The 13,856-nt window shown below is 31.6% G+C and overlaps 1 protein-coding gene across 4 annotated transcripts; it reads right to left on the bottom strand.

Moving 5' to 3' along the window:
• Positions 1-2,268: 2,268 nt before the first annotated feature.
• Positions 2,269-13,500, bottom strand: LOC124360200 (V-type proton ATPase subunit E 1-like). Of its 4 annotated transcripts, XM_046813599.1 has the most exons (5): positions 13,368-13,486; positions 11,218-11,372; positions 7,521-7,696; positions 6,911-7,085; positions 2,269-2,806 (listed from the first exon to the last, which is right to left on the bottom strand). In XM_046813599.1, exons 2-5 carry the CDS (start codon positions 11,284-11,286, stop codon positions 2,504-2,506), a joined length of 723 nt encoding a protein of 240 aa, XP_046669555.1. In that variant the 5' UTR covers positions 11,287-11,372; positions 13,368-13,486; the 3' UTR covers positions 2,269-2,503. The 4 variants fall into 4 exon arrangements, with proteins under 4 accessions (XP_046669555.1, XP_046669556.1, XP_046669557.1 ...); XM_046813600.1 differs by lacking the exon at positions 11,218-11,372 and having other exon boundaries at positions 13,368-13,500; XM_046813601.1 differs by lacking the exon at positions 11,218-11,372 and having other exon boundaries at positions 13,341-13,484.
• Positions 13,501-13,856: the final 356 nt, after the last annotated feature.

A 13,856-nucleotide genomic window follows, 5' to 3' on the forward strand; every position in this document is an offset into this window, starting at 1 on the left:
ATATAGATATGCTTGTTTCTTTGTTCTTGATTACTTTTGTTAGTGTACCTTGTATTAATATACATACCTTCAACTTATATTTGTTGTACGGTACTTCTATACTTTGTTTTTATTACAAGCAAATCAAATGTATTTTGTAGTTTTATCGTCATTGTATTATAGAAAGTATTATTTTTGTGATTTTTAATTAAAATCTGATGGATACGAATATGGTTGTTCTATTTCAATTTTCCTCCTCATATAGTACATTCACTATATGAGGATATACTGGTGTAATGAGGTTGAATAATTGCAAACATCAATTAAACATTTTCAAATGATTGAGTCAGAGAATGTACAGAAACATTGAGAATGCCACAGTAGACTGATTGACACATGCCTACAACTGTGAACATTGTAAATACTAATTAACGCATACAAATTTCACCCAGAGTATGAATTATAGTGCTACACTAATCAAATTTACCCTTCTTGGTAAATTTAAAAAAAACCTATAGTTTTTGGTTTTGTCATATCACAGTCCACTATTTCGAAACAACTAAATTAAAGAAAGTAGCAAGAAGAAAAAAATGGATTGAAGTCCAACTAGGTAAATCATTTTGTTGTTTAAAGATTTTTTAGTCATAGCTTTCTTGAAGACAATATAAATATAGAAAACGGTATTTGGTTCTTCCTTGAGGAATTGTATATATTCAAAGTAGTACCTGGGAGTATATTGTAATCAGACCAACAGAAAAATGGGTGAACATAAGTATAAGGATTTTTACAATATGTAAATGAAAGATAACTAGAGTGGCACTTTTTATTGATATAAAATGTAATTTCCTTTGTAATATTTTATCAAAAGCCAAGTACTTTTTTTAAATTATATAACTATAAAAAATTACTATATTAGGATTTGCGCATTAAAAAACATGTCATTCCCAGAAGTCATAACTTGTTAGTCTAAGAGCCCGCGACGCCCAGGCATTCGTTATTTCATAAAAGCTGACAACTTGTCAGTATACGAGTACTATACAGGTATAAACTTACCTTGAGTATGGAGCCTGGGTCGCGGTGGCTTCGGCAGGTAACAGGTAGTAAAGGTGAGTGAAATCACAGTTTAAACTCGTAATAGTGTAAAGCTCAGTTTTTATACATTTCAACATTAAACAACGATAGAAAGCTGCATGTGCGTTGCCGGACACTTAGTATAGTTCCAATCCCCTGCCAGGCATCCCTAAAGTACGATTAATCAAAATAGTACTTTCGTCATATTATAAAACCTGAAATTTATATATGTTATTAGGGGAACTATAAAAAGATGTTTTCTCAGTTCCCAGACACTTTCTATGGTTCCTTCACGCAGCCAGGCACCTCAAAAGTTACTCTAGGTGCGAGCGCGAGAGATATACATACAAGCGGGTGCGAGTGAGATAGTACGTAATGTCTACGGCGATCTTTTACTACGCATCAGCTGCCTTATACTCTGAACGTTTGTTTGAATGCATAGTAGTGTGAACCGTTATGCGTAAGAGTGTATTATTATTTAAGAAATTTATTGTTTTTAAAATTTTAAGAAGGCCTTTCTGGCATAAAAAAACAAATAATCACAAATTTTAAACAAAATACAACATGCACAGTCACAGTTTCATACACAATATATAATAAAATGGCCCTAAACTGTCAGTAAGCTGCTTGTTAAGAAAACGATATTAAAAATTAATTAATTTATTAACAAGTCTAGTGTCAGAATAAAGATTACTCAAATGACATGAAATTACAGTAATAATAAAAATAAACATTCAAAAGTAAAAAATAATTTTTAACCATTGCCACAGAATTAAAAATAAAAGAATCTAAGAAATTATACTTTAAATTAAATCTTTTAACATCTTTAATGCATAACTGTCTTTACTGTTATGACTCTCCACAGCGAAGCCGAAATATTTCAAGATTACAATTGTGTAAGTAATGCTTTGTTCGACACATTGTGAACTGGAAAATATAGAGGATAATGATGGCACTGGCCATGTAAGATTACAGAAGATTGCCTATGTGATAAAGAATTTTCAGGCTGATAATGATAAGGGGATGTACCATTTTTACTCCAGAATCCAAATCAGTAAATCAAGTGGAGGTTATTCAGAAAAAAGAGTTAATAATACACAAGCAATAAATACGCTATTCTTTGTAGAAAAAAGATAAAAACTTGGTTTCACAAACCTAAAATGCACTAATACTAGAGTAAATGACAGTAGATTAAACATCTGAGAACAATAAAACATCTGCAATATAATAAAGTTATATTGTTTTAAAGCAAAATGTGCCAATTACACATAGTTTTTTGAATACTTTTATTATTTCATGACCGAAGAAAAGTAGAAGCATATTCTACCAAATTCAACAAAAGATAAAAGTAAGATTAAATTTGTGCACCGTATTATCTATATTGTAACAACTAATGATTTATTAATGTTTACCCATGTCTTTTTAACTGCTACGATAATAAAATAGTTAAATGCTAGTCTAAATGTTTTCTGTTTGGATTTTCTCCAAATAATGCCTTTCGAACACTAGGCAGTATTATGTTGCGCACTAGAGTTAGTTTTGTTTCTAATGTGTTATCGAGTCTGATACTTTTAGATTTTGTGTACAAAACAACTCCGCCATTGCTGTTTTCAGGAAGAAAACTATTTTCACTCAATAGTAAATTTATTGTCATTCCGGTTTTTCCATGGAAATAGTCTTGAACTTGTTTTAATAACTTCTTTGAGATAGTAATATCTTTTTGCCTAACTTCGATAACAACCTCTGGCTCCATTATCTGAAAAAAAAAACATTTAATGTTTAAAGAATTATTAGGAACAGTGGTATGAGATGTATATCTAAATATCAAAAAAGACATATTCACAACTATTCGCCTATAATTCCTAATTTCACAATACTTTCATTGTTAATTCATTGACAAAGTTAATTGTCAGCCCCATCCTAGGACAGAATGGATAGATCTACTCTGCTGAGGTCTTTGCTGACACTACGCAGACTCAGTTCTTCTCCCTGAATGATGGCATCCAGACAACGAACACTCTGGAATAGTGGAGACTTTCTGAAGGCCGATCACGAACACCAGAACGACAAGGAAGAATTACCCACCATCACATAAGCCACTAAAGGGAGGATCAACCTCGGCATGGGGACCTGTCAAGGGCTGCTGGCATTACTGGGACCAAGCTACGGACTGCCCATAAACATGAAGCTGCTGTTCTACAAGACGATAGTTCGACCCACCATCACATACTCTGCTCCTGCCTGGTACTCACACATCTCCAAGTCAACTAGGACAGCACTGGAAGCATTCCAGAAGAGGATACTCTTGTCAACTGATGAACACACCCTGACTCATCAGGAACACAATCTAGGGCACCCTAAGATCTGCAGGGGTCTCCCACCTTGTATGACTACATCAACCAGGCTAGGACTATGTATGCAGCGACAGCTGAGTCCTGCCATGCAGAATCCCCCAGCTTAGGGTCATCCTGGACCACCCACCTTAGCCACATGCATGAATAGACACCAGCTGACGTCGACTTCCATTGACCCCACTTGATTATCAATCATCGCCGACTACTAAACCAACAGAACACTCCATTTCACAACCTACCAACCACACTGCACCAATAGTCCCACTTGGGTCTGGGTGCACAGTCGACAAGCAACCATTTTGCTTCTTGCAGAGAACTGTAACACCAAGGGGCTTGGTTGCCAGCCTTAGTATGTTTCCACTGAGAATACTGCCCTTTGATTTGTGGGTTATAACCATTCACCCAAGATTCATTTTCTGTCATGACAGTTTTGGGGGAAATAGGGTAATTCTGTGTGCATCTAACATTTTTGTATAATTCTTCAGGTCACAACTGCTTTTGTTCTGCTTACAAGTTTTTGGACTTAAATTCATGTGCAGAATTTTTCTCTATTATTGATTTAAAATCATAATAATATATAAAACATTTCATAACATTTTCTATTTGTCATGTTCCTGTTGAGGACATTAACATTAATGTTATAATTGATGAAACCGTAACTGAGTAAGTATTTTTTTTCAAAGGAATTTATGTTGATAAAGAATTAAATTTTAAGCAATATGTTAATACTGGCTGTTCAAAAGTTTCTTCTGGCATATATGCATTAATAAATCAAAGTTAAGATTACACAAAAATTGTATTAAAATGGCCTATTATGGCCTTGTACAACCTTATTTTTCATACGACATTGCCATTTGAGGATGATCTAATTTAAATTAGTTTCAGAGACTGTTTGTCATACAAAGAAGGTCTATATGAATTGTTAAACGAGTACAGATGAGAGTCGTATAAATCTGCTTTTAAAGAATTAGAAATTCTGACCGTGTCATTCAATACTTAAATGTAAGTCATTTGAGGGAAAGGATAACCACAATCGCAACACACAATATAATCAAAACCCTAGACCTCAGCAACTCAAATTGATTTACAAATCTTCCATCACAGGAAGGAGTAAGATTTTACAACAAATCTCTAGAATATATTATATTAGAAACCAATGTCAAAAAAAAGTCCAGAGATTTCACACAGTGGACAAAATTCATATAATATAACATTGTATAAATAACAAAATTAAAAATGTACAATTAAAAAAAATTACCTAAAATTATTTGGATGTCTCCAAGGTTATACTCAGTTATATTTAATTTGATTTATTTTTAAATATTACAATACGTAATAGTAGAAAACATGTCCTATAAATAATAAAAAAAAATTGTATTAAATTTTGACATTGTTGTTATATCCATAAAAAGTTTGTTGTTATTAAGTTCTTTGGAAAAAGTTTTGCAGCAAATCTGCACATAGCCAAATCAAATAAATTGTACCACTTCAATACTTATCTCTGTAGCTAGTTAACAGGCTAACTCACATCAATTCACCGATCCAGCGATCATGATTGTGTTTGACTCCACCATTAAAATGTTAACATGATTGATAACTGCATCATTTCGACTTGCCATTGGTCTTTCAGAACGAGTTTCACTGTCCAATGAAGTGTGGCCATCCCTTTGCACCACTCCTTTATCTTTACTATCACACTCAAAGCATACCCTACAAAGGCCTGTTAAAGTTTTCAAATGGTTTCTAATAGAGGATCGCCAAGTTATTGTTTACAAAATCTGAATGCAGTATTACTGTTCCACATGTTCCATCATAATTCATAAAACAAAAATTTGACAGGGTTTGGGTTGGGTCTAATTATGGAACATGGTCACCTGAGGTAGTATCTTCACAGGCTAAGCATTTTTCGTGAGGATCCACCCTGTAGAAAGTGTGAAAAGTAGGAGAAAACTACTCAACACCTCCTCTTTGACTGTCCGGCAACAGCAAGGAAGTGCTATGCCATCTTTGGTAGTCTGGACAAAACTGGTGAATTTCCCCAGGAAGACCTGATCGGTTGTTTACGGTGGTTTGTAGAACTGTTGAAACTGGAAACTGGTTGGCCTCATGGTATACTTCCGGGGTGTGCTTAAGGCCCTTGAGGCTTAAGTGTATGACAATAGACCACCCTTTAGAAGAAGAAGAACATGCCCACTATAGTTGACTGTGACTATATTACTATGAATAACTCAGTCTGATTATTTTGCTGTGTACTAGACAATAAAGCAGGATTCCTTTTGAACACACATCATTTATAATTTTAACAATCAAGTGGACTGTGAAAATTGAACTAAATTAAGCTCAAATTTCCAATATGCTTTAATAACAGTTAAGCATTACAACATATTTCTGAAAACTTAATGTAAAATATTCTTAAAAAGTAAACCCTTATTTTATAGGTGTGGGTTTAATTACGTCTACTGTTAAAATTGAAGTTGCATTTAAAAAAAACATTCAAAAGATAACCTTGGAAAAAATTATACATACTAGAAAATATTATACAGTAGTATTCAATTTGTTTTTCTATTTCTCCTTCTACCAATACTGGAGTTAATACTACATATATTATTATAGTTTGAAAAATATAATTTTTTGTTTACATTGGGATTTTTTTAGTTAACACAGCTTTTCTGTAAACATGTTTGTTAAAATTGTATGAAGATATGAATTGTAATTTTAATAAGATTACAAAAAAAATGTTTCAATTTAATTTTTTAAGTTTAAAGAAGAAAATCTAAGCTTTACCAAAACAATTATATTTTGGTCAAAAAACAAAATTATTATAGTGAAACCTACTAATTTAATGAAAATGCCTATGGAATGGTTAAAAATGATGCATACAAAGAAAATGGGGGAAATAGGATCAAAACTGTAAATTTCAATAATTAAGATTTTTATTGATTACTACAAGCAATAAAATACCAATATGATACACATGTACAGCATACACAAATTTTTAATGCATTTTTGTACTAAATTATGAACTCTACATAGTTTTGACGTTAAAGTCACCTGGACTACAAAATATAGTAGGTATAATATAAGTGATAAGGTTTCCGATTGTCTCGTCAGGTGCACAGTTGAGTGCACTACGATGTTTTAGGTACAATCTCTACACATGGTGGAGCACCTGAATTTTCTACACACACGAGTAATGTAGCTATGGTGCAAAGCGTTGATTTAATGTAAATGTTGAGTTTAGCTCCAGCTTTCCTTTCTCTTAGTGAAGGGTCTGAAATCTGACGCTGTTACATACTTGACTCCTAGAATTTGGAAAATTATAATTTTGCATAAAAGCACAGTAAGTAAAATTGTATCCCAGCAGTCCAAGCTAGACCCTATAGAACTCTATGGTAATGTATGGATGTATCAAAATACAATATTTAGTATGTAAGACAAGAAACTTTTTTCCATACTACTTCTTATATATATTTATATTTTGGGTGTTTAGTGTAATGATTACTTACTTTTAGAAGCCCTTGTATTATTAGTTTGCACAAAACCTTTTTGTATAAGCACACATTTTCCTCAAGAGTCAGGTTAGTAATTCGACACTGAACTGTATTAAACAACTCATCTATAACCGTGTGACGAGTTGCCAGAATATCTCGATGTCCTTGAGTTTTCATTTTTGACATGTCCCTGAAAGTCAGGAAAAATGTATAAAAGAAGGAGAGCGTTTAAAGATGCTATTAAAAAACACAAAGGTTCTCCTGGACAGAGTAATAAAGTTTCAACAAACTTAGATATTTACCCTAATCTAATCTTCTAAGATTAAAGATGTATTATTACAGTCTGGTATTATGGATTATTATTGAAACCCTCGTATATAGGGTTTGATTAAACATTTTATGTAACATGTAATGTTTAAACATTAATGTAATAATTTTACATGAATTTTAAAAATATTTGCAATCCTTATTATATGAAAGTACAATCCAGATATTCTCAGAATATAAAATTTTGCAGCAGAATGTTTCCTCTGGGTAACAGGGAAGCATGAAAAAAATTGATCTGAAAATGAAATGTACTCGCTAATATTTACCTAGTCACAAAATAATTTGTATGTGATCTTACAACAAAATCTGGTGCTCGTATTTCTTCTCAAGATTATCATAATATTTCTTGACTGCTTCAGTCCTAGCTTCCATATATGATAACTTTTCTTTGTTGAACTCCTCTTCTGTTAACACATCAATTTCTTCTGCTTTTTCGTGGCCATCTTGTTCAATGTACTGTACCATTTTTTGTAGCTGAAAATAAGTTTGAAACATCTCAAAGAGTTTAACATCTTTGTTACCAGTAAAGTGGCTACCCTTTGGATGAGGGTGAGGCTATACGGTCTAAGGTATTAGATTTTGGGTGTAAATTAGAGGTAATTTACCGTGTTAGTCTGAAGTCGAGAGCCAATATGCTTTGCATAAACACACAACCTCCCATTTCGATTTCCAGGATATTTAGAAAAGTTATTAACAATGCAAAACGAATTTTAATAACGAACTAATTTCCAAGCCGAGAAATAAATCTAAGGTTCTTTGGTCAGTCATTAAGTCTGAATTGGGTTTCGGTCAAAAGGATAAAAATCTTGGACAATTAATTATTGACAATAATACAATATCTGATCCAAATAAAATTGTTTATGAATTCAATGAACATTTTGCTTTAGCTACATTAAACTTAAATAAACTTCCAGAAGTATACCCTATAAAGAACATATGATTTTTCACAATATGAAACAAATCCCTCATGAATTCAAATTTTTAACTATAAAAAACAAAGATGTATCAAAAGCCATAGTTAAATAAAAAAGTACAAATTCCACAGAATGGGATTATATTCCTACCTTCCTTATAAAAAAGTGAATCCCTACATCTGCAACTATACACTCTAATTAATTTCTCTTTTATGAAAAGCAAGTTTCCTGACAGACTGAAATATTCTGTGATAACACCTATATTTAAAAAAAGGAAACAGAGCTCATGTTGAAAGCTATCGCCCAATTTCAGTCCCCACAGTTTTTTTAAACATTTTTGAAAGTGTAAATCTCAGTTGATTGGATATTTGGAACAATATGACTTATTTCATAAGAATCAATTTGGCTTTAGGAGAGGTCATGGCACTGAAAAGGTCTTGGCTCATTTGGTAAATGAGGTTCCTCAAGCCTTGGATGAGTCGTGGGCTACTACCGGTGTGTTCTGCGATTTATCTAGCGCTTTTGATTGAGTTATGCATAACATTCTTGTTAAAAAATTGGAATTTTATGGTGTGAAAGAATTAAAACTGGTTTAAGTCTTATTTCCAATTTAGGAAACAAAAATTTTGATTAAAATTGTAAGCATAAAATATGAATCCGAATGGAAGTCTGTAAGTAAGGGGGTGCATCAGGGATCTATTTTAGGCATAACATTATTTTTAATTTATATAAATGACCTACAGAGAGTAACAGAGGAAGGTTTAATATTGTATGCTGACGATACAACAGCAATACTAAAAGACCTAAACACTGTAAGTTTGCGTTGTAAAATCTCTTCACTTATCTTAAAATTAAATAATTGGTTCAATCTAAGCAGTTTATTTTTAAACAGCAAAAAATCAGAAATTGTTCATTTTAAAACACACCAAAATAAATCTATTCTTCAGACAGTGAATGTTAATGATGAATCGGTAGGTGTTTCTAATACAGTACAGTTTTCAGGATTATACATTGTTGAAAACATTAATTGGAAACATCATATTGAAAAATTAGAAAGTAAGCTGAGTTCTGTGTGTTTTGCCTTAAGAGTTTTACAAAATACTATCAATTTTCAAGTGATATTGACAGTGTATTATGGTTATTTAGTTCCTCGCATGAAATACAGCATATTGGCATGGGGTTCTTCCTCCAAAGCAAAATCTATTTTTAAATTGCAAAAAAACTTTAGAATTATAACAAAATTAAATTTAAGATCATCCTGTAGGTCTATATTTAACAGCTAAATTTATTGACCGTTCCATCACTTTATATATATTAGGGCTTAATGTATACCCATAAAAACTTACCTAATAATATCACCACAAAAGATCATGATTACAATATAAGACAGAGAGACAGACACATACACAATCTATACAACTATATTATTTGAAACGGTCCCTTATTAAAAAAGGACTAAAATTATACAATATATGTACAATATCTCTGTCCTCTTTGCCTCTAGAAAAGCTCTCTATAAAATTTAAAAAAATATCTTAATAAAGAAAGAATATTACTCAGAAAATGATTTTCTAATTGATGCAACCTTCATTGAATAAATTACTCTCCAACCATTTAAAAACTTTTTAATGTATATATATACATTAAAATTATACTAATATATATATATATATATATATATATATATATATATATATATATATATATATATATATATATATATTCCACTTTATTTATTTTATCACTCATTATTTTAAAATGTGTTTTATGTTTTGTAAATTATTTTATTTTAGGATAAGAATGGCTACATCTAGCTTCATTTAATTTTAATATAAATAAAATTATAACCTGTACCTGTACCGTTAGAATTTAATGTTTCATGTGTGCTTATATATATATATATATATATATATATATATATATATATATATATATATATAGCACACATACTGGATAATTCATTTACATACTGGATCACTGTTTTTGTGATTAATATAGATTATTTATCAATGATTTATTAATTATGTTTAAAATTTTTTTAGGATAAGTATATTTTAAATTATATTGACGAGTCACCTGTTCATTGTAGATCTTATCTATTACAATTATGTAATGTTACATGACAATAAATTTCTGATTTCTGATTTCTCCCACCAAAACAAATGCAGCTGGTGATGATCGATTTCTTTCTTAAGTAAATTCCTTTATAAATGTATCAAAAAACTATTTTGTATGCTTAAACAAAGTGTATCAAAACAGTCAACCTCATACTCTACCAACTGTTCCTCATTATGCTCGATAAGACCCTTGCACACTCATATGGTCTATAGTCCATTGATCAGTTGCTGAGAATAAAGCCCACCCACAGCACAACTAACAAGTCTCTGTGGTTGTGATCAATTAGGGAGAGAAACCTAGTTAAGTCGATTTGGTACATGGACAACGCAAGTTTCAAAACTACTGGTGCGCTCACCCACAAATTTCCCAAGTGCTTACTCATACCTTGCTGTATACCACATGTGAACTGATCTGTCACGTTACGGCAGTGGTGGATGCACTTCATCCCAATCTCAGTGAATAAGCTATAGTATAAGAGCAAACTAAAGCTAAATAATAGACCAACATCTCCCATTTTTCTAAAAAAAAACGTATTAGAATTGTGTGAATAAACAGTATCATTATTGTGGATAATTAATTTACTTAACTGTTTATTTCTTATTATGTTGGCTGGAGTGTAACAAAATCACACTCTTTTTGAATGCCTTTATTAATATAGCATTACAGGCTTATAAATCTAATCTAAATTATTGTTGTCTGTACAGATTTCTAATAAACTGAGGACTAAATTCTTTATTATGTCTAAAAAAAGAAACTCTAATAATAGCATAATAATCTAAGTAAATTTGTGTTCAGTGGAACATCATTATTATTTATAATTTACCTAAATAAAACCACCAACTAATTTAAATTATCAATGACTATAATAGTAGATTTATAGTTCACACCGTATGAAACATCACCTACATAGTTCAAATCTTCAAATATTTCAACTTTTGCTCTGTATTGAGCATATTCACTCACCTTAATTTGGGTAACAGAGGAAGTGGCTGGATTTTCCCTCCCCCTTCCATTCCATGACCACAGGATCATGTCATTGATATATATGGTCAGAATTTGTGTTACTTACCGCTATACAGTTCTTGATTAGTTGTAAGCAATCCACCAAATTATGGCTCCTACAAAAGAAAATTCACCAAAAACCGATCTTTCTGGATCTTCCGTTCAAAACTACTAGATCAAAACCTATAAAAACTTATCTTCTTCCCATTACTGCTTTTAAATTCATTGTTTGATACTCTGCCAAAATTAAAATCTTTATTAAACTTATCTATTGCTCTATCTGAAAAGCTCTTTCCATTCCCAATGTGTTCATTAAAATTTTTCCTGGTAGTTACATTTTATTGTAGGTAACCAGAGTACCAGAGTACTTATGGTCCCTGCATAAGTTTAAACTATCACTTGAATTATAAGCTAATTCAAAATATTGGTGACAAATGCTTTCTTTTGTTGTTATTCTTAATATTTGTCTTTGTGTAACACTGTTTATGTACTAGTGTCAGACTTTTAGCATATATCAATGTAGAATTTATTGTGTATATTAATCCTTTAATACGATGTTCATTAATCATTCAATCCTTCATTTACATTAACTATTCTACCTAATTCTGCAATTTTAGCTATAATAAATATTACAATAACAAAAGTGATGTATTATTGTTCTCTTCTATTATTTTCCATAACTGCTGACCACAAGATTGGCACTGACATCTCAGTGAAGGTAGCTGTTTGTCTTGATATTTCTTGGTGGTTGCACTTGATCATATTCCTGACAGATTTGTGGGTCTGAGTCCTTCTGTGCCATATATGCTTCTTACCCTATTAAAACTTATTTATTAGAATTGACCATGTACTCTGAAACATTGTAGTTAAAGTCTTTCTATTCCATCTATCAAACTAATCATCCTCTTTCCTTCCATGTAAACTGGTGGATGGTAAAAAACCATCGGCTTTTCATCTCCCTGTCACTCGTTCCATCTCCACCCTAACTTTTCTCTAACAACATGCTTGTGTAGTATCTTATGTCATGAGTTTGTGCACAACATACACAGTGCTCTTTAGATGTTTCACCCAAGACATTATATACGAGTATTTGTGAAACTTACATCTTCTGTGATATGTGCAATAATTCTAAAGGGCCCACTTCCTAAAGGGTGAGCTCGACTGATCCAAGTGCAATATCTATTCCCAATTATTTCCAAGCAGAACTTTTTAATTATTTTCCTAAACTTGTTTTGCTAAAACTTAGGCGTTAAAAAAAGAATGTTGCCTTTGACCTACTTTCTGAATCAAGTAGTTTACTCAATATATAAAATGTTCAATTCTGTGATTTCTTTCTTTAAAACTTTATCCTCTTCCATCAATGTGCATCCCAACATCTGCTCAGACACTCTAATTAAGTCTTGTTTATGGCTAGAATTGTCAGTTTCTGATCTAAAAAAAAACATGTCATTTGTCCTTGTATCTATTCAACAATCCTCTATCCATATGAGTACTATGTAGCTTATGTTCCTCTGATTCTGGTGAGGAATACCATCTTTGGTGTTGCCCACTTCTTGTAGGTAGTTTTCAGGTGAGTCATATGGAAGTGTAATATTTCACTAACTTCTTTGGGTAGTCTCTGCTTTGCTCTAAGTCAAACTAAACATAACAAGGCCAAACACTACTGATGAACATGGCTGTTTGCACTGAAGGATCTGAGTCAAACTACAACACCATCCCTTTATTTCTATCATGAAAATTTGTCATGGGCACAAAGCTGGGTATCTGTTTTTTTTTTTTTTTTTTTTTTTTTTTTTTTTTTTTTTTTTTTTTTTTTTTTGAGGTTAGCCTCACTCTCCCAGTTTCGGGTGGTACAAAATTTGAAGACAATGCCAACAGATAAACTTAAATATATATAGCTGCATGAAATATAATATAACATATGGTTAGAAGTGTAAAGTCTTAGAGTTATAAAGATAAACTCCATAACATGTATAGCATGAAAATCCAAAACTGTATACTTGTATGAATCGTTGTCATTGCAAGAGTCCAGAGGGTATTGTTCAAAATGGCTGAGGTTATACAATATTTTATACATATATTACCTGAACACACTAAAAATCAATCATTACCCGAAGTCCGTAGTCATCCCGGCCAGCCATTGAAGGTAACTTAGTTTGTACAAAAAATTTACAAATTCATAATATTTTATCAATAATACCTAGATTTACTAAGTTGTTTTTTATTTACAAAATTTTACTTAACTACTGCATATTATGGAACAGCTGTAACTGACAGTAGTTATCAAGATGCCGAGAAATCATAAAGATCCAATGTCCAATATTGCTGAAGCAAACCATCTTTATTAAAGAAAGCAAATACAAACGTATATATAATATATAGTCTTAACTTAACAACTAAACTTGTAAGTCTAACTTCTTTACGCACTATGAAAAATATTATAATACATAAGTGGTTTGATTAGTAACTACATGATATTGTACATTGTACATGAACTTTATTGATGTAGATATCTAAGAGTAATGGAAGGCTAAAACTAAAAATGATACTTGAATTCAAACGGGGGCTTTACTAAAACTAAGATTTTTAAAGCCATAAAT

The sequence above is a fragment of the Homalodisca vitripennis genome, chromosome 4 (genome assembly GCF_021130785.1).
Source record: "Homalodisca vitripennis isolate AUS2020 chromosome 4, UT_GWSS_2.1, whole genome shotgun sequence".
NCBI classification, from domain to species: Eukaryota; Metazoa; Arthropoda; class Insecta; order Hemiptera; family Cicadellidae; genus Homalodisca; species Homalodisca vitripennis.